At 40.1% G+C, this 26,044-nt stretch overlaps 1 protein-coding gene and 1 long non-coding RNA gene across 6 annotated transcripts in view; one reads left to right on the top strand and one right to left on the bottom strand.

Annotated features, from left to right (window-relative positions):
• Window positions 1–26,044, top strand: part of C2CD3 (C2 domain containing 3 centriole elongation regulator) — a 144,106-nt gene that overhangs the window by 100,858 nt on the left and 17,204 nt on the right. For all 3 annotated transcript variants that reach the window (XM_007080858.3, XM_015537004.2, XM_042959531.1), the window contains 6 exons: window positions 904–1,109; window positions 2,445–2,578; window positions 12,815–12,979; window positions 18,260–18,477; window positions 21,601–22,519; window positions 25,643–25,754. In XM_007080858.3, coding sequence (XP_007080920.2) covers window positions 904–1,109; window positions 2,445–2,578; window positions 12,815–12,979; window positions 18,260–18,477; window positions 21,601–22,519; window positions 25,643–25,754 — 1,754 coding nt within the window. The remainder of the gene's footprint in view (window positions 1–903; window positions 1,110–2,444; window positions 2,579–12,814; window positions 12,980–18,259; window positions 18,478–21,600; window positions 22,520–25,642; window positions 25,755–26,044) is intronic.
• LOC122231461 overlaps window positions 1–26,044 on the bottom strand; it is a 54,974-nt gene that overhangs the window by 9,881 nt on the left and 19,049 nt on the right. For 2 of the 3 annotated variants that reach the window (XR_006208718.1, XR_006208716.1), the window contains exons 1-2: window positions 24,035–24,138; window positions 20,608–20,670 (exon numbers count right to left, since the gene is read on the bottom strand). This is a non-coding gene — a long non-coding RNA (uncharacterized LOC122231461). Of the gene's footprint in view, window positions 1–20,607; window positions 20,671–24,034; window positions 24,139–26,044 lie in introns of those variants that run through there. The other variant, XR_006208717.1, reaches the window with a different exon arrangement.

Consider the following 26,044-nt stretch of genomic DNA (forward strand, 5'->3'; position numbering starts at 1 on the left):
TAGACAATGTGTGATGAGCTCAGTGTCACCAGCAGTGTGCACAAGAAACTTGGAAACTCATGACCACTCGTCTTAAAAATTTACATTCCTTGATTTATTTAGCAAATTGAAAACTGAGAATTGTGTCCTATGTTTGGTAGAATCAGCCTTTAATATTCACTATAGGGAGTGGAGCCTATACAAACAAAGAACTTATGGAGTGATGGGGGCCTGTTTGTCCCCAGATACTTTCATGTCAGAAATGAGGAACAAGAAGCAATGAGTCAGAAAACAAGAGTCATTGCATGGTTGCTTGTCTGTCCAAGAAAGGGTCTTCATACTCATTACGGGCAGCCCCCTTATAAGCTTGAACCCAAGCTCTTATTTTGTACTGACTACTGGTTTTCTTGGGGGTTGGCTTTCTTTTGTGATTTGTGTCACTTTTGTTTTTAATTAAATATAATACATGTGTATGTTATAGAGAATTTGGAAAATACAGACAAGTATAAATGAGAAAATGTAGATATGTAAATCCCTCATAATTCCAAAGGTGATGGTCTTTCAGATGATTTTTTTCAAGACCCACGTCCTGAGGAAAATTACTGAGACATGATAACGTAGGGAAAAGAACAAGTGTTTATTATGTTTAAGGGTTGTTTTCCAATTGCCTATATCAAAAGGACAGAACTCAACTCTACTAGCTTTTCCCTGCCATACAAAAAGGGAAATCATAATAGTGAAAGCAGGTTGTGGTTCCCAGTCTCTCTCATCCTCATTATCTGTCTTCTCTTCTGATTTTGGAATCACTAAACTACCCCCCACCACCGCCCAGTCCTCTGTATCAGCTATTCTCTGTGCAACCTCTAATGTCAGTGGCAAGACATGCCCAGTCACACTGCTCAGCTCTTCTCTCTTCCCCCACAGATGAGGAGAGGGTGATTGGCTTTGCCTCAGTGGACCTCTCCCCGCTTCTTTCTGGCTTCCAGTTTGTCTGTGGCTGGTACAACATCACAGACTTCAGTGGAGAGTGCCAGGGGCAGATAAAAGTTGCTGTCTCCCCTCTGGAAAGTTTAATGCACTTCAAAGAAGAAAGACAATCAAGGCGTGGGATGGAGACCCCAGGGTCACGGGTATGTATCCTAATTCAAATTCTTAACCAGTAAGGGTTCTACTGAGAAAATCTATAAGAAGATCCTTTACATGTGTTTGGTACTTTCCAGCTTGCAGAACACATTATGTATTTGTGTCTCATGATGATCTCATGACCTTTTTAGGGTGATAAAAATTTCACAGTGGTGTACATAGTGGAATTACATAGTGGTGATGGATTCACAACTTTGAATATACTGAAAACCACTGAACTGAACAGTTTCAAAGGGTGAATTTTACAATACATTAATTATATCTCAATTAAAAAAATTTTTTTAGTTGACACACAATGTTACGTTAGTTTCAGGTATACAACATAATGACTTGACAAGTTTATATATAATGCCTTGTTCACCACAAGTGCAGCCACCATCTGTCACAATACAATGTTGTTACAATACCATTGACTATATTCTCTATGTTGTGCCTTTTATTCCCATGACTTACTCATTCTATGACTGGTAGCCTGTATCTCCCACTCCCCTTCACCCATTTTGCCCTCTCCCTCCCCTCTAACAACCATCAGTTTGTTCTCTGTTCCATGTTCTCACAAATGGCCGTATCTCAATTTTTAAATAAAATTATTTGCAGCGTGGAGTTTGAAACCATATTGACTGAAGTTTTCAAAAATTCTATTACATTAAAATCATTAGTCTATCTTATATTAAAAAAAAAAAACAGAAAGAGGGGAATCAACAATAGCAAATACAAAGAACTCTTTTAGGGAGTTTAACTGTAAAAGAAAGAATTTTCAGACTGTCCCAGATGGAGGAACTCTATCAAAGCAAAGATTGTAGGGTTGTTTTTTTTTTTTTTACCTCTTTTATCATGGATGTCTGGCCCAGGATCTGGCAGAGTGTGCATCAGTAAATATTGAATATGAATGAATGCATGAGAAAGTGACAGAGTTAAACAGTTCGTGTATAAGAAGGTCTTTTCTTCACACCTACCCTGATAGTCATGAGACAAGAAATACGACAGCCAGATCAGCCTCACATGTAAAATACAATGATATCCAGCCAGGAGTTCACAAACTAGCTGGGGGAGCAGGAACATAAAAACAGATAAAGTAACTAAAAAGCAATCTGATAGCATAGTGTGTAAAATGGGGATAATAATAGTACCTACCTTATAAGATTATTGTGAAGCTTAAATGAGAAAATGCATGTAAATTGCTTAGTACAGGCTTCAACATTGAAAATGCCCAGTAAATTATATTTATCTACATACAGTAAATTTTACAAATTTATTTATACTGCTTCGTTCCAAAAGAATTTGTGGTGACAAGTGTACCATTTTTCTCATTGATTCTACAGATCCCAATACACAGCCCCTTTTCCTTCCCTGCTTCTGGTATGTATGCTGCATTCCCTGGCTGTGTTGCAAGATGGACCCCAGAACAACCTGCTCACACCTCATCAAGGGGACTTGATTTCTCTTCTCCTATGAGGTGAGTGAATTTTTGATGGGAAGAAATAGAGTCAGAGAGTTGGAAGGATGCTAACTGGCTTGTCATTTCTCTTTCCTTTCTTTCTTTTCTTTTCTTTCTTTCTTTCTTAATTTATATAATTTTGAGAGAGAGAAAGTATGACCAGGGGAGGGGCAGAGAGAGAGAAAATCCCAAGCAGCACTATCAGCACAGAGCCCGACATGGGGCTAGAACCCATGAACTGTGAGATCATGACCTCAGCCAAAGTTAGATGCTTAACTGACTGAGCCACCCAGGCGCCCCTCTCTTTCCTTTATTAGCGGAAGAAAGAAGAAACCAGAAATTATCTAGATTAGGCAAATCTACAGAGTCAGAAACTAGAGACAGGGAAAGAGCTTTGTTGATCTTCTGTCACAATCCCTAGGAATTCCAGGATCCAATGAAAACAAATTTTTTATAAGATAGGAACTAGAATATTTACTGCTATCAAAAGGTAGCTTCAGTGGAAAGGATACTTTTCTTTTTTCCTCAGAGGCCTTTAACCTTTATCCCTAAAATCAGTCATCAGCTGTGTGAGGTCTTTCCCTTTCCAAACCTAGGAACCAAATTATTTTATAAAAAGCAACTGGCCCATCCAATTGCTTTGCAAAGCCAACCATGGACATGCATATGGATATTGGGGCTAGAGCACATTCCATTCTCTTAAAGGACGAGGTCTAGGAATAACATTGCTGCTTTCTACCCCACTCCCTTCCTGGCCTTAGTGGCATTTGTCATCCCCCTGCCTCCACCAGTCTTTCCTGTGTCTGTCTCCCTACTTCAGGGATAAGACAAGGGATCTTCCCTTAAAATAGCCATTCCTACAGTAGCAGTTATGAGTAGATCCTTTATTCCAGAAAGATACTCTCTAACACCAAAGCCCATTTCAGTGCTGTGTAGCTCTCTCTACCTGCTTACCACATGAAGAGTGCCTCTGCCCTCTATATAAAGGGATCCCATGTGTCTGTCAAATCCTAAATCACAGGCTTAAATAATTTTTCTGTTATCTATTTTATGGGTGTTACTTTGACCATAACCAGTCCATGAGACATGGATAGGATAAGGGTACTGGTATTAGGACAGAATATAGATCAATGATGAGGACACTATTTAGTAATTGTAAAAGCTAAGTCTAGTGGTTTGCTTTTCGTCCACAAAAAAACATCCCTGTTCCCATCTCAAAAGGACTATATCAAAATGACATATTCTGATCCAGCCAGCCATCTAAAGCTAACCAAACTGTGGTATGTTCATACAAAGAAATACTACTAAGAAATTTTTCAAAAGGCAATACTGATACACAACAAAATGAATCTCAAAATATGTTGAGAAGCTAGTACATTGTATCTGATTCCATTTATATAAAATTCTAGAAAACACATACTAATCTATAGCAACAGAAAGCAAATCAGTAGTTATTTAGGGACAAGAAAGGATGACTAGAGCAAGAAAGAGGGAAGAATTATAAAGGACAGGAGGAAAGTTTTAAGGGTGATGGATATGTTCATAATCTTTATGTTGTAATGGTTTCCTTAGAAGTACACATATGTCAAAACTCAATATTGTGGCATGAAAGTATGCTATAATTGAACCAAATAACCAGTTTTGATACTTCTCCAATAAAGGGTTGTTATTTGGTCAATAGTTTTTCAGTCATGATAAAAAATTATACCCCAAAAAATTACCTCATATTGTATACTTTAAATATGTGACATTCATTATATACCAGTTATACCTTAGTAAAGCAGTTTTCAAACATTTCCACTTCAGAACCCTTTATACTCTTAAAAATTAGTGATAACCTCAAAGAGGTTTATTTAGGTAAATTATATCTATCCATTTATATCTATCCATTTTTACCATATTAGAAATTTCAACCAACATTTTTATTTTTTTTTTTAGTTTATTTATTTATTTTGAGAGAGAGATAGCACGAGTAGGGGAGCGCAGAGAGAAAGGGAGAGAGAGAATCCCAACATGGCGCTAGTACCCACAAAGCCATGAGATCATGACCTGAGCCAAAACCAAGAGTCGGATGCCTAGCCAACTGAGCTACCCAGGTGCCCACAACCAACATTTTTTATTCTAATATACAAAATCAGTTGTTTATATGAGGCACCTGGGTGGCTCAGTCGGTTGAGCATCTGACTTCAGCTTAGGTCATGATCTCGCGGTTCATGAGTTCAAGCTCCACGTCGAGTTGGAGCCTGCTTTGGATTCTGTGTCTCCCTCTCTCTCTGTCCCTCCCCGCTCTCACTCTGTCTCTCTGTCTCTGTCTCTCAAAAAAATAAATAAATAAATAACCATTAAAAAAAATAATTTAAAAAAATCAGTTGTATTATCTTTACATCAACAATGAATAACCCAAAATGAAATTGAGAAAACAATTCCATTTACAATAGCATCAAAAAGAATAAAATACTTAAAAATAAACTTAACAAAAAAAGTGCAGGGGAACCTGGGTGGCTCAGTCAGTTAAGTGTCCGACTTCAGCTCAGGTCATGATTTCATGGTTTGTGGGTTCAAGCCCCGTGTCAGGCTCTGTGCTGACAGTTCAGAGCCTGGAGCCTGCTTTGGATTCTGTGTCTCCCTCCCTTTCTGCCCCTCCCCGGCACTCACTCACTCTCTCTCTCTCTTTCTCTCTCTCAAAAATAAATAAAGATTTAAAAAAATTTTTTAAAGTGCAAAACTTACTCTCTGAAAACTACAAAACATTACTGAAAGAAATTAAAGAAGGTCTAAATAAATGGAAGGATATCCCATGTTCACAGATTAGAAGACTTAATATTGTTAAGATGACAGTATTCCCCAAATTGATCTATAGATTCAACACACTCCCTATCATAATCCCTTTTGGAATTTTCGTAGAAATGGGCAAGCTAGTCCTAAAATGCATATGGAAGCTCAAGGGACACAGAGTAGGCAAAACAGTCTTGAAAAAGAACGAATTCCTAATTTCAAAGCTTAACACAAAGTTACTGTAAACAGTACAGTGTGCTACTGGTATAAGGATTAGAAATCTAAATCAGTAGAATATATTGGCAGTCCAGAATAAACCCATGTGCCAAAGATGCCAAGATGTCAAAGATGCCAAGATAGTTTAATGAGGAAAGAATAGTCTTCAGAAAATGATACTATATATCCACATGCAAAGGATTGAAGTTGGACCCCTTCTTCACACTGTATATAAAAATTAACTCCAAAAGGATCATATATCTAAATGTAAGAGCTAAAACTATAAAACTCTTAGAAGAAAACATAGGAGGAAATCTTCATGACCTTAGATTAGGCAATGATTCCTCACATAAGACACCAAAAGCAGAAGCAACAAAAGAAAAAGTACACTGGATTCATCAAAATTAGAAACTTTCATGCTACAAATGATACCATCAAGAAAATGAAAGGGCCACCAACAGCATGGGAGAAAATAATTGTAAAACATAGATATGATAAGGGACTTACTTGTATCAGAATATATAAAGAATTCCTACAACTCAATAATAAATGGCAAGTAACCCAAGTAAAAATGGACAAATGGTCTGAATTGACATACGTCCAAAGAACATATACAAAGGGTCAATAAACACATGAAAAGATGGTTAACATCATTAGCCATCAGGAAAATATAATTGAACCATAATGAGATACCACTTCATACCCACTGCAATGACTGTAATCCAAAAGACAAATATTACAAATGTTGGAGGGGATGTGGAGAAATTGGAACCCTCATACATGGTAGGTGGGATTTTAAAATGGTGCAGCTGCTTTGGAAAACGGTCTGGCACTTCCTTTTAAAAGGTTAAACATAGAGTAACCGTATGATCCAATAATTCCACTTCCAAGTATATACCCAAGAGAATAAATCATATGTTCATACAAAAACTTGTACGTGTTTGTAGTAGCATTATTCCTAGTAACTAAAAAATACAAACAAAATGTTCATCATCTGATGAGTAGATGAATAAAATGTGATATCTCTATATAATGGAAAATTATTCAGCCATGAGAAGGAATGAATTACTGATACATGCTACAGCATGGGTGAAGCTTAAAAACATGCTAAATGTGGGGCACCTGGGTGGCTCAGTCAGTTGAGTGTCTAACTTCTTTGGCTCAGGTCACGATCTCGTGGTTTGTGAGTTTGAGCCCCACATCAGGCTCTGTGCTGACAGCTCAGAGCCTGGAGCCTGCTTCGGATTCTGTCTCCCTCTCTTTCTGCCTCTCCCCCAGTTGCACTCTGGCTCGCTCTCTCTCTGTATTTCTCAAAAATAAATAAACATTAAAAAATAATAATTAAAAAAATGCTAAATATATGAAGCTAGTCACAAAAGACTGTATGTTGTTATGATTCCATTTACATGAATTTCCAGATTAGGCAAATCTACAGAATCAGAAAGTAGATTAGCAATTGCCTAGAGCTGGGAGGTTTGGGTGAGGGTTTGGGGCAGAAGGGGAAGTGTGGAGTGATTGCTGATGTATAGGTATAGAATTTTTTGGGGGGTGATGAAAGTATCCTAAAATTGTGGCAATGTTTACACAACTCTGTGAATATACTAAAAACCATTGAATTGTAGACTTTGGGTAAATTGTATGGGATGTGAATGCTATCTCATTGAAGCTGTTACTTAAAGAGAAGACTTATTGCCGAAGTCAAGTTTTTGAATACCATGCTGAGAAATTTGAAATTTGTTTTATAGATTAAAAACAGAGAAACCGAAGCTAGAAAGAAACAATGGTGATTAAATAATTTAGTACACAAATGCTTAGAACAGTACTTGTCACATAATAAGGACTCCATAAATATTGTTCTTACTGTTATCAGACCTGTGTTTTAAAAAAAATCACTCAGGCTGTAATGTGGACAATTTATTAAAGGAGAATGGGTAACACTTAAGTCAGTGGAAATAAACAGAAAATCAACAAGGAAACAGTGGCTTTCAGTGACACACTGGGCCAGATAGATTTAACAGATATATTCAGAACATTCCATCATAAAACAGCAGAATACACATTATTTTTTTTCCATGTTACATGTTTTATTTTATTTTATTTTTTAACGTTTATTTATTTTTGAGATAGAGACAGAGCATGAACAGGGGAGGGTCAGAGAGAGAGGGAGACACAGAATCCGAAACAGGCTCTAGGCTCTGAGCTGTTAGCACAGAGCCTGACGCGGGGCTCGAACTCACAGACCGCGAGATCATGACCTGAGTCCAAGTCGGACGCTTAACCGACTGAGCCACCCAGGCGCCCCTTACATGTTTTATTTCAAAAAGTAAAAGAAAAAATGTAGAACCTTGAAAAAAGGGAAACTACCAGGAAAAGATTTGTTCATATAAAATATTGTAAAATGTCATTTATTTAAAATACTCCATTTTTTTCAAATTGTTACTTAAATTCTAGTTAGTTAACATATAGTGTAATATTGGTTTCAGGAGTAGAATTTAGTGATTCATCACTTACATGTAACACCCAGTGCTCATCATAACAAGTGCCCTCCATAATACCCATCACCCATTTAGCCCATCCCCCACCCACCTCCCTCCATCAACCCTCAGTTTGTTCTCTACAGTTAAGAGTCTCTTATGGTTTGTTTCCCTCTCTTTTTTTCTCCCCCTCCTGTATGTTCACCTCTTGTGTTTCCTCAATTTCACATATGAGGGAAATCATATAGTATTTGTGTTTGACTTATTTTGCTTAGCATAATACACCATAGCTCCATCTATGGTCGTTGCAAATGACAAGATTTCATTCTTTTTGATGGCTGAGTAATAGTCATTGTGTAAATATACCACATCTTCTTTATCCATTCATCAGTAAATAGACATTTAGGCTCTCTTTCCATAGTTTGGCTTTTGTTGATAATGCTGCTATAAACATCAGGGTGCATGTACCCCTTTAAATCTGTATTTTTGTATCCTCTGGATAAATAACTAGTAGTGCAACTGCTGGGTCATAGGGTAGTTCTATTTTACTTTTTTGAGGAGCCTCCATACTGATCTACTCTGGAATACACATTCTTATCAAGTGAACATGGAACATTCTCCAGATAGATCATATATTAGGCCACAAAACAAGTCTCAACAAATTTAAAGAGATCAAAGTCATAACATATATTTTTTCCAACCACAACATTATGAAACTAGAAGTCAACCACAAGAAAAAATCTAGAAAGGGTGAAAATACATGGAAATAACGCTACTGAAAAATGAATGAGTCAACCAAGAAATCAAAGAAGAAATAAAAAATTACACAGAAAGAAATGAAATTAAAACACAAATGGTCCAAAATCTTTGGGATGCAGCAAAAGCAGTTCTAAGAGGGAAATTTATAGTAACACGGGTCTACCTCAAAAAGGAAGAAAAATCTCAAACAACCTAATCTTACACCTACAAGAGCTAGAAAAAGAACAACAACAAACAAACAAACAAAAAACCAAAACCAGGAGAAGGAAGGAAATAATAAAGACTAGAGCAAAAATAAATGATATAGAAACTAAAAAAACAGTAGAACAGATGAATGAAACCAAGAGCCGGTTCTTTGAAAAAATCAACAAAATTAATAAACTTCTAACCAGATTCATCAAAAAAAGAGAAAGGAAGGATTCAAATAAACAATATCACAAATGAAAGAGGAGAAATAACCAACACCACAGAAATAAAAACAATTGTAAGAAAATATTATGAAAAATTATATTCCAACAAATTGGACAACCTGGAAGAAATGGATAAATTCCTAGAAACATGTCACCTATCAAAACTGAATCAAGATGAAACAAAATTTGAACAGACCAATTACCAACAAGGAAATTGAATGGATAATCGGCAATCTCCCAGCAAACAAAAGTCCAGGCAGGACCAGACAGTTTCACAGGTGAATTCTACTAAACATTTAAAAAAGGTATTCTTCTCAAATTATTCCAAAGAATAGAAGAGGAAGGAAAACTTCCAAATTCATGTTATGAGACCAGTATTACCCTGATACCAAAACCAGATAAAGACACTACAAAAAAAAGAGATACAAAAATTCTTAATATTTAGAAACAGAATCCAACGATACATTAAAAAAAGCATTTACCATGATCAACTGGGATTTATTCCCAGAATACAAGGTTGGTTCAATAATTGCAAATCAATCAACATGATACACCACATCAGGAAGAGAACGGATAAAAATCACATAGTCATTTCAATAGATGCAGAAAAAGCATTTGACAAAATACAACATCCATTCATGATAAAAACCCTCAACAGAGTGGGTTTACAAGGAACATAGTTCAACATAATAAAGGCCTCATATGGAAAACACACTCAAAGCAAGGAAAAACTGAGAGCTCTCTCCCTCAGATCAGGAACAAGACAGGATGTCCACTCTCACCATTTTTATTCGATATAGAACTGGAAGTCCTAGCCACAGCAGTCAGAAATAAAGAAAAAGAAATGAAAAGCATCCAAATTAGTAAGGAAGAAGTAAAACTTTCACTATTTGCAGATGACATGATAAAAAAAAAACCCTAAAGAGTCCACCAAAAAACTACTAGAACTGATAAAGGAATACAATAAGGTCGTGGCATACAAAATCAACATACAGAAATCCACTGCATTTCTATACACTAATAATGAAGCAGCAGAAAGAGTAATTAAGAAAACAAAATAAAAAAGAAAACCATCCCATTTACAAATGCAAAACAGTAAATACTTAGAAATAGTAAAATACTTAGAAATAAATCTAACCAAAGGGGTGAAAGGACCTGTACTCTGGAAACTATAAAATATTGATGAAAGAAATTGAAGATAACACAAAGAAATGAAAAGACATCCCATGCCCATAGATCAGAAGAAAAATATTGTTAAAATGTTTATATTCCACAAAGCAATCTACATATTTAATGAAATCCCTATCAAAATACCAACAGCATTTTTTCACAGAGCTAGAATAAACAGTCCTAAAATTTGTATGGAACCAGAAAAGACCCTAAATAGCCAAAGCAATCTTGAAAAAAGAAAAGCAAAGTTGGAGGGAATCACAATTCTGGACGTCAAGTTATATTACAAAGCTATAGTAATCAAAACAGTATGGTACAGGCACAAAAATAGACACATAAGTCCATGGAAAAGAATAGAAACCCCAGAAATAAACCCATAATTAGCTGGTCAGTTAATCTTCAACAAAGAATGCAATGGGAAAAAGACAGTCTTTTCAACAAATTGTGTTGGGAAAACTGGACAGTAACACACAAAAGAATGTACCTGGACCACTTTCTTACACCATACACAAAAATAAACTTAAAATGGATTAAGGACCTAAATGTGAGACCTGAAACCATAAAAGTCCTTGAAGAGAGCACAGGCAGTAACTCTCTGACATCGGCCATAGCAACATCTTTCCAGATGTGTTCACTTAGGCAAGGGAAACAAAAGCAAAAATAAACTATTGGGACTATATCAAAATAAAAGTTTCTGCACAGCAAAGTAAACAACCAACAAAACTAAAAGACAACCTACTGAATGGGAGAAGACATTTGTAAATGACATATTCAATGAAGGGTTAATATCAAATATATATAAAGAATTTTTACAACTCAACACACAAGAAACAAATACTCCAATTTAAAAATGGGCAGAAGACATGAATAGACATTTCTCCACAGAAGACTTACAAATGGCCAAGAGATACATGAAAAGATATTCAACATCACTCATCACTGGTGAAATGCAATCAAAACCATAATGAGATATCATCTCACACCTGTCCAAATGGCTAAACTCAACAGCACAAGAAATAAGTATTGGCAAGGATGTGGAGAAAAAGGAACACTTGTGCACTGTCAGTGGGAATGCAAACTGGTTCAGCCACTGGAAAATAGTAAGAAGTCTCCTCACAAGTTAGAAATAGAACTACCCTACATAGAGGAATGACACTACTGGATATTTACCCAGAAAATACAAAAACACTAATTCAAAGGGCAAATGCACCCTTGTGTTTATTGCAGCATTATTTACAATAGGCAAACTATGGAAACAGCCCAGGTGTCCACTGATAGATGAACGGATAAAGAAGATGTGATGTGATGTGATGTGTGTGTGTGTGTGTGTGTGTGTGTGTGTGTGCGCACGCGCGCGCGTGTGTAATGGAATATTATCCAGCTATTAAAAAGAATGAAATCTTGGGGTGTCTGGGCGGCTCAGTCAGTTAAGCATCCGACTCTTGGTTTCAGTTCAGGTCATGATCTTGCAGTTGGTGGGATTGAGCCCCCCATTGGGCTTGTGCTGACAGTGCGGAGCATACTTCGGATTCTCTCTGTCCCTCTCTCTCTGCCCCTTCCCTGTTTGCACTCTCTCTCTCAAAATAAATAAACATTAAAAAATATTTTTAAAAAGAACAAAACCTTGCCATTTGCAATAACATGGATGGATCTAGAGCGTATGATGCTAAGCAAAATAAGTCCATCAGAGAAAGACAAATACTGTATGATTTCACTCCTATGTGGACTTTAAGAAACAAAACAAATGAACAAAGAGGAAAAAAAAGAGAGACAAACCAAGAAACAGACTCTTAACCAAAGAGAACAAACAAATGGTTACCAGAGGAGAGGTAAGGGGGATGGGTAAAATACGTGAAGGGATTAAGAGTACACTCTTGGGGTGCCTGGGTGGCTTAGTATGTTAAGCATCTGACTCTTGATTTCAACTCAGGTCATGATCTCACGGTTTGTGAGATCAAGCCTTACATCAGGCTGCACGCTGACAGTACAGAGCCTGCTTGGGCTTCTCTCTCCCTCTTTCTCTGTCCCTCCCCTGCTCATTCTCTCTCTCTCATTCTCTCTCTCTCTCTCTCTCTCTCTCTCTCTCTCTCTCTCTCTCTCTCTCTGTCTGTAATAAAAAACAAAACAAAAGAATACATGTAACTTGATGAGGACTGAGTATGGAATTGTTTAATGACTATATTTTACACCTGAAACTAGCATAACACTATATGTTAACTACACTGGAATTCACATTTGAAAAGAGAGGGAAAAAATAATAAAGGAGAGTGGTTAAGACTGAAGGCAAGATTATTTGGAGGATAGTTGTCATCTAAGCAAGAATTACTGAAGCCAGGACTGTGGTAATGGGGATGGATTTGCAATACCATTGTAGGAGGGTTATTTGTTGATTGTCACATTAGTTTTCTCATTGGTTGGGAATTTATTTTGGCCCCATTTATTCCTGACAGAAGCAGTACTGCAAGAAGTCAGGCATCACGCCATGAAGAGCATGTACAGAACATCCGCCGATTTCATGAATCCCTGCAGCAGGGAGAGGCAGTTTTGCCACATGATGACAAACTGACCACATTGCCTTTGTCCTCCTCCCACACTTCCATTCTGACTTCTCTCAGGTAAGACCCTGTGCTTAGAAAAGACACAAGAAACCATAGTAAAGCACAAGGTAAATGGGCTATGGCAACCTGCAATACTGCTGTTCTGTCAGCTACCACTGCCCTGGGAAGTGTAGGAGGGGACTTTGTCTGTGTTAGTGTTGCATTGGACCCTGGATCCTCTCAAGATTCTTCATAGATAAATCTGTCTCTACTTGGGGCCTTCCATTCCTTCACCGGCTCTATACTATTATATTATTTCCACTAATACAGGAACTTTAGATTATTCACCAAAGTTAATAATTATACAGCTTCATATCTACTTTACAATTTATAGACCTTCATCCTGCCCACTGTCCTCACAACCACTGAATTCATCCAGATCACCATCTGTCCTGTTAATGCTTCCCTCTTTGTTAATTCAGTCAGCATCTGAGCCACAGAAGCACTGTGAGAATTGAAAGGGCCATTATAGATCATCTGAATCAGCACCTGGGTTATCTAGTAAGAAGTGTGGTCCTGTGAAAAGGTCTTGGCTTCAGACTCCAACAGCCTTGACTTCCAGTCCTGGCTCTGCCATTCGCAGAAAAGGAAGGAGATAGTCTGTTGCCAGATAATTATAATAATGTGTGATAAGAGCTGCAGGTTTTCTGGCCAAGGGTAGATGGAGGAATAAGTAACATTCTAAATTGGTTTTGGGAATATTTAAAGAAGTCACACTTGAACTAGTCTTTGAAGGAGAAGGTCAACAAATGTGAAGGACATTCTATGCAGAAAACACACTGAGACCCAGAGGCTTGAAACAGCAAGTCACGTTTGGAGAAATACCAGCAGTACAGTTAGGATAAAGCTGAGCCAAAGATGTAAAGAGCAAGGAAAGTTCTGTAGCACCATCTTGAAGGGCCTTGAATGTCAGCTTGAGTTTGGACTTTTAGAACAAATGATCCTCAAGTGGAAAGTGATGGGGAATGGAGGAAGAGAGTGTGTAAAATTTGAGGAAAAAATATTTGAAAGATTTTATATTTCGAAAAGCTAAAAAAATTTTTTTTAAATTATTTGGCTTCATAAAGCAAACTCAGAAAAGAATTGGCAAAATATTTTTGATTGGTGGAACATAGGTTAAAAAGAATTGAACAGTTATACTATAGACTGTGGGAAATTGTTCAAATTTTTGTATTATAAGGAAGTGGTATGTTCAGATTCTCATTTTAGATTCTCAGCTAGAGACTGGAGGCTATTTAAGTAAAACCATTAACAGTGTGTCTGCATTTTTTTTTTAATTTTTTTTTTCAACGTTTTTTATTTATTTTTGGGACAGAGAGAGACAGAGCATGAACGGGGGAGGGGCAGAGAGAGAGGGAGACATAGAATCGGAAACAGGCTCCAGGCTCCGAGCCATCAGCCCAGAGCCTGACGCGGGGCTCGAACTCACGGACCGTGAGATCGTGACCTGGCTGAAGTCGGACGCTTAACCGACTGCGCCACCCAGGCGCCCCAACAGTGTGTCTGCATTTTGTTGGGTCACTCACATAACATATTTTAGAATCTACCAAGAAAGAGAAAAAGAAACTCTCGTGCAGTTCTCTCAGTGTCAGCACTATTGACATTTGGGCCAGATATTTTGCTGTAGGGGGCCTGTCTTATGCATTGTAAGAATTTAGCAGCATCCTTGGCCTCTATCTACTAGATACTAGTAGCTCTCCTGCCCCGATTGTGACAACCAAAAATGTCTTCACACATTGCCAAATGTGTTCTTGGGGCCAAATTACCAGGCTATAAACCACTGCCCTAGAACAGTGGTTCTCAAAAGTTAGTGTGTGTCAGAATCACGTGAACAACTTGTTAAAACAGCAATTGTTCTACCCACCCATACAGTTCCTAATTCAATAGGTCTAGGATAGGGCCTGAGAATTGGCATTTCTAAGAAGTTCTCAGATGATGCTAATGCTGCTAGATCTAGAACCAGGTTTTGAAAACTGCTAGTAGATGAATTCTCTAAAAATGGAGATGAAACAAAATAGCGACTTTGCATTATTACTTCCTTAGATTCACAGAGCCCTAAAACAGTGCTTCTTTTGAGTCACAGCAATCCTATGAGGTCTGCAGAGCAAATATTAATAAACCTTCTTCACAGATAAGAAAATTGCAGCTTAGTATTAGTAGGTTCTATACCCAGAACCTCTGACAAGGTCAGTTGGGTTTGCACATTTTCTTTAAAGCTTCACCTAGTTAACATTTGTTTGCATTTTCCTGCTACAAGTGGCAGGTGGCAGACACCCAAATGTAGACACCTAAGTAAACCACTGTGATTTTTAAATTTTATTTATTTTTTTAATTTGCATCCAAGTTAGTTAGCATATAGTGCAACAGTGATTTCGGGAGTAGATTCCCTAATGCCCCCTACACATTTAGCCCATCCCCCCTCCAGTACCCTCTGTTTGTTCTCCATATTTAAGAGTCTCTTATGTTTCTCCCCCTCCCTGTTTTTTATTATTTTTGCTTCCCTTCCCTTATGTTCATCTGTTTTGTATCTTAAAGTCCTCACATGAGTGAAGTCATGTGATATTTGTCTTTCTCTAATTTCACTTAGCTTATATAATACCCTCTAGTTCCATCTATGTAGTTGCAAATGGCAAGATTTCATTCTTTTTGATTGCTGAGTAATACTCCAGTGTGTGTGTGTGTGTGTGTGTGTGTGTGTGTGTGTGTGTGTGTATTTATATATATACACACCACATCTTCTTTATCCATTCACCTGTTGATGGACATTTGGGTTCTTTCCATAATTTGGCTGTTGTTGATAGTGCTGCCGTAAACATTGGAGTGCATATGCCCCTTTGAAACAGCATACCTGTATCCCTTGGATAAATACCTAGTAGTGCAATTACTGGGTTGCAGGGTAGTTCTATTTCTAATTTTTTGAGGAACCTCCATCCTGTTTTCCAGAGTGGCTGCAGCAGTTTGCATTCCCACCAGCAGTGCAAAAGAGATCCTCTGTCTCTGCATCCTCGCCAACATCTGTTGTTGCCTGAGTTGTTAATGTTAGCCATTCTGACGGTTGTGAGGTAGTGTCTCATTGTGGTTTTGATTTGTATTTCCCTGATGATGAGTGATGTTGAGCATTTTTTCATGTGTTGTTTGGCCATCTGGATGTCTTCTTTGGAGAAGTGTCTATTCATGTCTTTTGCCTATTTCTTCACTGGATTATTTGGGTTTGGGATGTTAAGTTTGATAAGTTTCCTATAAATTTTGGATACTAACCCTTTATCTGATATGTCATTTGCAAATATCTTCTCCCATTCTGTTGGTTGCCTTTTAGTTTTGCTGATTGTTTCCTTCACTGTGCAGAAGCTTTTTATTTTGATGAGGTCTCAATAGTTCATTTTTGCTTTTGTTTCCCTTGCCTCTGGAGACATGTTGAGTAGGAAGTTGCTGCAGCCGAGGTCAGAGAGGTTTTGCCTGCTTTCTCCTCAAGGATTTTGATGGCTTCCTGTCTTACATTTAGGTCTTTCATCCATTTTGAGTTTATTTTTGTGTATGGTGTGAGAAAGTGATCCAGGTTCATTTTTCTGCATGTCGCTGTCCAGTTTTCTTAGCACCACTTGCTGAAAAGACTGTCTTTATTCTATTGAATATTCTTTCCTGCTTTGTCAAAGATTAGTTGGCCATATATTTGTGGGTCCATTTCTGGGTTCTGTATTTTGTTCCATTGATCTGAGTGTCTTTTCTTGTGCCAGGACCATACTGTCTTGATGATTACAGCTTTGTAATACAGCTTGAAGTCCGTAAATCCACTGTGATTTGAGAGTCGTGGCTTCTAATGACAGATTAAGGATCAGCTTTGTATTCTCTCATTTAATTTGGATTTGATGGTAGAACACAGCAGACTGTTCCTAACAAAAGCATAAAACGACTTTCAATTTACTTCACAGGTATTTAGTGTCTATGTAGTGCCAATTATACCAGGCACATTGAGTGTACCAGAGAAATAAAGAAGGTTGAGATATTATCTTCTGTTACCAAATGCTCATGGCCTAGTTTGGGAAACTAATACATGATAAGAAAATTCAGGTTGGGGGGCACCTCGGTGGCTTAGTTGGTTGAGCATCTGACTCTTAATTTCAGCTCAGGTCATGATCCCAGGGTCATGAGATAGAGCGCCACGTCAGGCTCCATGCTGAGTGTGGAGCCTGCTTAAGATTCTCCTTCTCTCGAGGCACCTGGGTGGCTGAGTCGGTTAAGTGTCAGACTTCGGCTCAGGCCATGATCTCGCAGTCTCTGAGTTTGAGCCCCGCGTCGGGCTCTGTGCTGACAGCTCAGAGCCTAGAGCCTTCTTCGGATTCTAGGTCTCCCTCTCTCTCTCTGCCCCTCCCCCGCTCATGCTCTGTCTCTCTCTCATCTCTCTCTCTCTCTCTCTCTCTCTCTCTCTCTCTCTCTCTCAAAAATAAGTAAACATTTAAAAAAAAAAATTCTCCTTCTCTCCCTCTGCCCCTCTCCCCTGCTTGTGCTCTCTCAAAAAAAAAAAAAAAAAAAAAGTTAAAATTGTATAGGGACAGAGCAAGGGGAGTAGCTTGAACTCAGGCTCCAGCATTCAGAGGTATGAGGCAGAAATGAACCCAGTTGGGACAGGGCCCATCTATTATGGAGAAAGCACAAGATTTGGAGTCCCAAGTTCTGGAGAATGGTAAGAATCAATGTGGCCCCATTCAAAGTTTTTGAACAGATTTTTTTTTTAAGTCATTTATTCATTATCCATTCAGCATTGATTTTGTGACAAGCACTATGCTGGGTACAACAGATATAAAGGAATCAGCACAGAGCTCACAGTACATCAGAGGACAGAGATGTGAAACAAATGATGTGATTGAAGGGTACAGAACTGTGAGGCATAAAGGAAGACCTCTTAAACCAATTTAGACGCTCAGAGAAGGCTTGCTTCAAGAAATCACTTACTTGAAAGATCAAGAATGATTGTGAGGTAATCGCTTCTCGGCCTTTTGGCTAAGATCAAGTGAAGAATGACTGTGAGGTAGCAAAGGTCAGTGTTAGTCCAGAGTAAGGCCTTAGTCTGTCAGAGTAAGAGGATGTGAAGACTAGATAGGAATGGTAGTCAAGAATGGTTCCCTACAGGAGGGGAGATTTTTCCTGGACATAGAAGAGGAATCTCATTAGCTAGACATAAGGAGTGGAAAGTTGCCCCCAGTAGCCAGATCATAGTCTGAGAGGAACATAAAAGATGCTTGTAATCCCAGTGAATGACCCTTTTGTCCTGTTCTCCCTTTCTTTTTTTTTTTTTTACAGGAGGAATCTGAGTGAGCTAGATCAGATCCAACGGTACTTCAGTCAGAAGCTCACCAAGCCTTTACTTCCCCTCAGTCCTCAGCCTCCTGCCGTCATGCAGTCCCAGGAGACTCATAGGGACCATCTTGGGCCCGGAGCTAGCAGCCTAGACCCTGACAGCCAGTGCCTTCTGGAGAAATCCAATAACCTGGTGTCGCAAGTCAGCTCCTTAATCACAGGTATGGCTCAGGGCCCCTCTTGTTGAGGAGTTATGGTCACTGGGTGCTATTCAAAAAACATCCCTCAGGCAAGCCCTTGTGACAAATGAGAGACCAACAGCTTTCACTATATTATTTATTTACTGTCTTCCTTTTGAAAGGAGAGATTTAAAAGCATGGCACAGGAAATTGTGAAGTGGAAAGCACATTGGACTGAGAGGCCGGAGACCCAGGTCAGGTTCTTGGTAGGTTTTTGCCCAGACTTACGATTTGACTCAGCATACCTTTTCCCTTCTTGAGGATTCCCTAGCCAAAACAAGATGAGAGTGGATTAGGTGAGCTCTTTAGTAGCAGTTCTTGAACTTGTGCCACTCTACTTTCAGGAAAAAATCAACTATAGACATATTTAAAATTCTAATTCTCAGAGGCCAGAAGCCTGCATTTTTAGCAGGTACCTCAGATGATTCTAGATATTGGTGGTCCATAGTCAACCCTTTGAAACACCCCTTAAAGTGGTGGTCCTCACTCTGGCTGCATATTAGAATTCTTGAGGGAGCTTTTCAAGATCCAGATGCCCAGGCTGCATCATAGGTCAGTTACAACAGGATCTTTGAGGGTGCAGACCCAGGCATCAGTGTTTTTCATAACTGCCCAGGTAATTCTGTGCAGCCCAGACAGAGACTACTATAGAATAAGTATTTCTCAAAGGTGCCTAAGCATAAGAATCACCTGGGGTACTTATTCTGAAATACAAATTCCTGGGTCTTCTTCCATTCTATTGAATTAGAATGCTGGGTTAAGGCCTGGGAACTTATATATCAGGCACAGTTTGGGGAATTGTGAGAAATCAGTTAGATCAGTACCTTTAGCCATCATTTGGTGTCATTTTTGCTGAAGTAAAATATGTATTTTGTACACCGGGATGAATAAGTTTAATTTTCTCTGTTTAAAGTGGAAAGAAGCCATTCATGACTGATAGGAAGTACAAACCTTCTTCCTACCCTCTTTCCCAGATAGCTAACCTGTCAGTAGCCAGGGTTTCCAAAGTACATGCTATATTTGGCTTCCATTTGCTTGGAAATATTCAGTCATCTATTTATTGAGCACAAACTCTGCCCTGTACCACTATGTTACTGGTTCAGGAAGATGGACATGACAAGCATTATCTTTGCTTTCATCAAGTGTACGTTCTATAGTCAACTGAAGAAACTGTCCCCCAGAAAGAAAGGATAAGAGCAGAATGGAGGCTTGTTTGGGGTAGAGGTGAGAGCATATAGAGAGCCCCTTTAAATGGGTATATTAAAAGAGGAGAGAGAAGAGAAATGAGGATTGAAGCTAGAGGACCTTGAAGCCAAGTTTGGGAGTTTAATCTTTATCCTGGAAGAAAATGGGGAGTTCTAAGCAAGGTGATGACAGAATGAGAACTGACTTTTATAAGGAGAGGATGAATTTTGAAAGGGAGAGAGGACTAGATCGAAGAAAACAATTTAAAAAAATTTTTTTTATGTTTTTTAAAATTTATTTGTGAGAGAGAGAGACAGAGCATGAGTGGGGGAGGGGCAGAGAGAGAGGGGGAGACACAGAATCCAAAGCAGGCTTCAGGCTCTGAGCTGTCAGCACAGAGCCCAATGCAGGGCTTGAACTTGTGAACTGCAAGATCATGTCCTGAGCCGAAATCGGACGCTCAACTGACTCAGCCAACCCAGGCACCCCTCGAAGAAAACAATTTAAAAAAATAAACTTCCCCAGCCTCCATCGTGTCTTAGTACACTTTGGAAGAAGTCATTACACGAGTAGGTACCAGTGAATCTTGAGGGTGAGTTACTGATGGGGAGGAGGGGGTCTCATTTATGCCACATCTGTGTGCCAGGTCCTTTGCTGGACTCTAAAAATGCAACATGAATCAGGTATGTGGTCTCTGCCTTTAAGAAGCTCACAATCTGATGGGGAAAACATACACAATAGCATCTTAAATGCTTCCTTATAGAACAAAGCTGTATAGCCATCCCATCCAGCTGGTGCACCTAGGAAGGCTTCCCAGAGGAGATGCAGTAGAGCAGGGCCTTGAAGGATGGACTGGTATGTAAAAAGCAGAAAGACACCTCCAAGACAGAAAGGATAGTTCAGGCCAAGGGATCAGGATTGACTAACCTTCATGGTTCCTGTTCCTGTTTTCAGGTAGAGATGTTCCATTTTCATACATCTACTCACTCCCTTTAAGACATGAAAATTGATAATGTATTAAATTTAGCCAGCACCTCCTATAGGCTGAGCACTCCCATCAGGTGCTATGAGGGAGATGTGACCCCACACCCCAAGAGTCAAATCTGCCTCCCAATTCCTAACATTCTCTTCTTAAATAATAATGTAAACAAACCATTTAGTAGTTCTATTTATTAACTTATTCCCTCCCATTTAATCACAAAAACAATTTGAAATGACTGGTAGTTTCCACTTGTTGTCTATATATGTGCCACAAAGTGTGTGCTCATTTATCTGATGTATTCTTTACTATAACCCTGTGCACAGGATGGTATTAATAACATTTTAAAGATAAACAGGTTGAGAGAGGATGGTTTGCTCATGACCACAATAAGTGACAGTAGAGATTTGAACCCAAGACTGACTAGCTCCAAAAACCTCTGCTCTTTCCATAATGCCATCCTCCATCCATTTTCTCTGTAATAAACCTCCCCTACTTTACCAATTGGGTGATAGATTAATTGCTTTTATTTTCCAAGTAAAATATATAGTTTTAATAACTGTCATCAAATAGGTAAATAAGTAGATTCTCATTTTGGTTTTTAATATAGGTAATTACTGAAGTAAATGGAAGCATGAACATGCCTACCAGGACTCCTAGCTCCCAAGAATTCCTGAGCATGAGCAGATAGTCTCTGAAAGCGTTTCCACAGATGTAACCACAACTATAAACAGATTAGATTTTGGTCCTCTGATGTTAGAATAAAGTGCTAGAAATTGTACTGCCTTGAATATAGTTTCGCTGACTTGGGTGGATTAACGATCTTTAAGATTTTTCAAAGTCTGATTGCAAGAATACATCTGAAGCTAGAGCCTAGCTTGGGAAAGTTGAGTGGTCTGTGGCCCTACCTTGTAGTAAGAGTGATATCTGTTGCTGTTCAGATCTGCAGACCATCACCAGGAATTCTCAAGCATCTTTGAGTTCTCACCAAGCCAGGAGTAGAAGCGGAGAAGTCACCACCCTACCAGATGCTCAGGACACAGGGGCCATGCAGGAGCGAAGAACAGCTCCCAATATGTCATTGGCACAAGTGCTGGATGAGGGCAGAAACTGCCTAACTCCCCCTACTCTTGAAGAGACTTCAAGCAGAAGAGGACTGCTCCATGAGTCCCTGGGGCACACAGTACCCGACACAAGGATGCAGAGCAGTGAGGAAACTGAGGCAGACCCAGTCTACAGCGATGAGGACTATGAAGAAGACATCATTGAGCCCAGGACCCTTAATGACATCACCACTGTGACAGACAAAACTAGCCCTTGGTCCAGTTTCATTTCAGACACAAGTGAGATCATCAGCCTTCAGCCTGATGAGGTGCATAGGGAAGGCCCCTCTTGTCCTTCAAAGCCTTTCCCCAGAGAGGAGCTCAAGGGTAAAAGTAGCCCTCTGTCCAGCCCAGGAAGAGCTGTCAACCCCCACCTGCTTCGGCAGGGTTCTCCTAGGCAAAGTCTTGTTGCTTGTGACGGTGAAGCCTCTCAGGCAAGGGATGGAGAGCCTGCCTTAACAGACCCGCAGCTCATCTCACAAGTAACACTCTCAGGAGCCCAACAGAGCAAAACCTCCATGGGACTGAGCTCACCAAGAGCAGATCAGGACCAGGAGCCCAAGCCAGAAGCCCAGACTGAGAATGAAGCTGCCTCCACGGAGCTAAGTGACTCTGCTGATAGCTTTGAGAAATTCCCTCTCAGCCTAGCCTCCCAGAGCAGAAAGGAAAGCCATCAGGGCCTACCCATCAACTGCCCTGACATCCATCAGAAGCAGGCAACATCTGGATCAGAGGTGTCCACAAGGCAGAGTCTCCTGTATCCTTTGGTATTTCCCACAAGTAGCCCCTTACGCCATTTCTAGCATTTTGGATGCTAGCACTAGGCCAACCTAGTGTGTGCGTGAGTGTGAGCATGAGCAGTGGCCTCCCTCATGGAATGCACTGGGAGATATAGGAAGCTCCTTCCTTCACAAGACTTGCCGGTCCTAATAAGGTGCTATGATGCTACTGTTAACCCCTGCCCTCTGAAGCATAATGTTTTGAATTAGGTGTAAGTGTTAGTAGCACATTCATTGGCCTGGCCCAGCCTGATTTATTAAATTAATCTATTAGGTATTTTACACTTGAAGGCAGGGCTCTGGATGTAAGGAATGAGACCATTAATCTCAGTTGAAATAGAAATGGAGGGTGCAGAGAGAGGGAAAGGGAGAGTACTAGCAGTGATTGAGTATTTACTATGCCAGGCACTTTACATACCCTTTTCATTCCATCATTGTAAGTCCTGAAGGTATCATCATTTCTATTTTGCATTTAGGGAAACTGAGGCCCAAAGTTATAGTGACTTGCCTAATACTTCATTTTTTCAGAAAAAGGCAAGTAATAACAAGGAGTAAGACAAGGAGTAAGACAAGGAGAGAGGAAGTGGGCACAGTTGAAATGGACTTGCCCAATTCCCCCTACCCCCCAGAAGGATAGTGTCAATGGAGAGAAGGGGCACCTGCCATTCCCCCTCTTCCTTTGAAACACAGATGGCCCTGTAATGGGAAGAACTACCTAGACCCATCGACAGCCCTCATATCTGTTACCTACCCCGCTGAGCAGATCAGTTCACCTGGCATCCCAACGGCAAGCAAGGGTTACTGCACAGCTACCAGTGAAGGAGGCTGCTTTACTGAAGAGATCTTTCTCTACCCGAAGCCAGGGGGCCTGTTTTTGACCCTTCTAGACCCATTTTCTTATTACTTGTGTGACTTCAGGCATACAATTTAACCTTTCTGAGCCTTAGTTTCTTCACCTATAAGATGGGGGCAGTAATCCCTTACCCACCAGACTGTACACTCTCTAGGTGGGTCAGGGACCTTGTCTTTTTCTGTGTCCCCAGCACCAGACATTACACAGAGAAGGGATCAGTAAATATAGATTGAATTGAACTATCCTAATTTCACAAGATTCCTGAGAAAATCAAATGAGTTTGAAACATTTGTACATACTGTATGATGTGATTCTTATTGCAGAGCAGAGAGAAACTAAAAGGTAGAGGGTAGGGATTCAGAAAGGCTGAAACTATGAAATGGCTGGAGGGTGAGCACTGAAAGCAGACCACCTCCAGTGGAGTTCCTTCCTAGCCTCACTCAGCCTGGGTTCTGACGATGCTGCCTTTACAGTCAATTTAGTTGTGCTCAGAATACATGGTTTGTGCTGGAGCAGTCACATGTGACCAGGTCCTAAGGGTAGTGCTCTAATTCAGACCTTCCCAAGTATTCATCCTTTCAAAAAATGGGTATTGCCAGGCTTGGTGCTCTCCTGAAGACAGATTTGAAGTACACTTTACCTTAAGAAGTTCCTATCATGAGGCAGGAGACAGGCAGTGATAGAATTTATTGTTCTAGGTGTTGTGATGAAACCTGGACAAAATGCTAGGGAGCAAGAGGAGGAAGCTGCCACAACACTGGATGTATCCCGGGAAGAGAGACAGTGGAGCTGGACCTCAAAGATGAATAGACATCCTGTAAACAAACGAGAAAATTCTAGTTATAGTGAACTGTGTATGCAGAGGCATAGCCAGGTGAAAGAGCCTGACCTGTGGGGAGCAGTTCACTCTGCTTAGAGTCCAGGGGTACATGAGATGGTGAGCGGTGAGGCAGGGCTACATCTTAAAGAGCCTTTTATGCCTGGCTAATCTAATCTACATCATAGATGGGAGAGAATTAGGCGCAAGGAAGAGAAAAACAAATACAAAGTAGACTTAGTTCTGTTACAAGTTGCTAGGTAAGTGATGTCATTGACTGGATAGGGGCTAGCACATAAAGACAGATAGTTTTGGAGGAAGGTACAGATTTCCATTTTGGACATATGCCTACAAGACATCCAAGAGGAGGCCAACTATAAAGGTAGGTGTCTCCGGAAATAGATAAGGGGAGCAGGCAGAGCATGGAAAAGGAGAACCACCCACACAAAATGGAGCCTTGAGGATACGCTTCATTCAGTAGATACTTATTAAAAACTTACTATGTCCCAGGTACTGTGCTAGGTGACAGGAACATGACTGAAAAAGAGATGAATAATCTCTGCCCTCTTGGAGCTTAAATTCTAGCATGGAAGAACCATGATAAAACAATTTGAACCAGAACCATATTTAGCTTATTGAACAGAAACAAAAAATTGGAACACCAAAGTAGTCCCCTCCCAAACTGAATTAGTGCTTTGATTGAACAAATATTTTTGGAAACACCATGTTCTCACCACAGTACTGGATACATCTAGAGGGTACACAGGAAAAGTATAAGATGTGGTACTTGACTTCTAGGGCTCAGATGCAGACTGGGTGAACCAGCCATATCCACAGACAGCCCCTCATGTAGAGCCCTCATTCCTGGATGTTGGCAGAGGACAACTGGGAGGACCAGCCTCCTTCAGTGTCAGGCATCTCCCTCCAGCCTAAGACACTGTCCTTGGGGCCACCTTCCAACCCAACCCTGTCTGACTGACTTCTGATGGGTCAGTTGTGGGTCAGCAGGACCTCAGCAAGTATCATTTAAATGTTGCTGCGTACCAGCCTCATGCAGGGCTCTAGGGAAATAATGAGGTAACTGAAGAAACTACACCCCCCTTGCCTTTGAGAAGCTTCTGGAAGGAATACTGAGAAAAATTGAGCATCCTAGCAGAGTAAAACAAGCGTTGGTCTGTGTTGTGGACTGTGCTGTAGACTGTGGGGAAGGAGGGATCACTGAGGTCTAACATTAGGAGAGGAAGGATTTTAACTGACCCTTGCAGAAAGTATAGACTGCGACTTGTTAGGGGTGGGCAGGGCCTTCCAGACAGAAGGCACTATTGTACAAGAATAAGTTGGACAAGTAGGGATGACTAAGGCCAGTGGAGATGCCAGTCTGGCAAGGGGGGCAGATTTCAATGTATCTGTGCCCCTTAACTACCATTATAGCCCGGAACCCATTGTGGTGCCCAACTTCTTTTTGCCTCCTCAGCAGTTGGAGGCCTCCCTGCGGATCCTTTCACTCTCTACAGCTTTGCCACCGCCAGTCACAACAGATCAGGTAAGAGAACAGCTGGCTGACCCCCCTCTCCTAGAGTCCTCATGTCTTCCATGAAAGCATGGGCACAATGCAAAGCTGCCCCAGGCCAGATTCCTGAAAAGGCGGCAGCAGTGGTCACTCTCCAAACTTGTGCTGAGCACATTCTGGGGGCCCAGAGGTGCACGAGGTGCTCAGGAACAGTGAGGAAGTGCAAATGAGTTAAGAGCAGGGCATCATCGGTTAAGATGATATGTGGAAGAAACAGTGCAGAAACATTAAAAATAAGACTCAGCCAAGAAATGAATACTGAG

Source organism: Panthera tigris, chromosome D1 (genome assembly GCF_018350195.1).
Source record: "Panthera tigris isolate Pti1 chromosome D1, P.tigris_Pti1_mat1.1, whole genome shotgun sequence".
Lineage (NCBI taxonomy): Eukaryota > Metazoa > Chordata > Mammalia > Carnivora > Felidae > Panthera > Panthera tigris.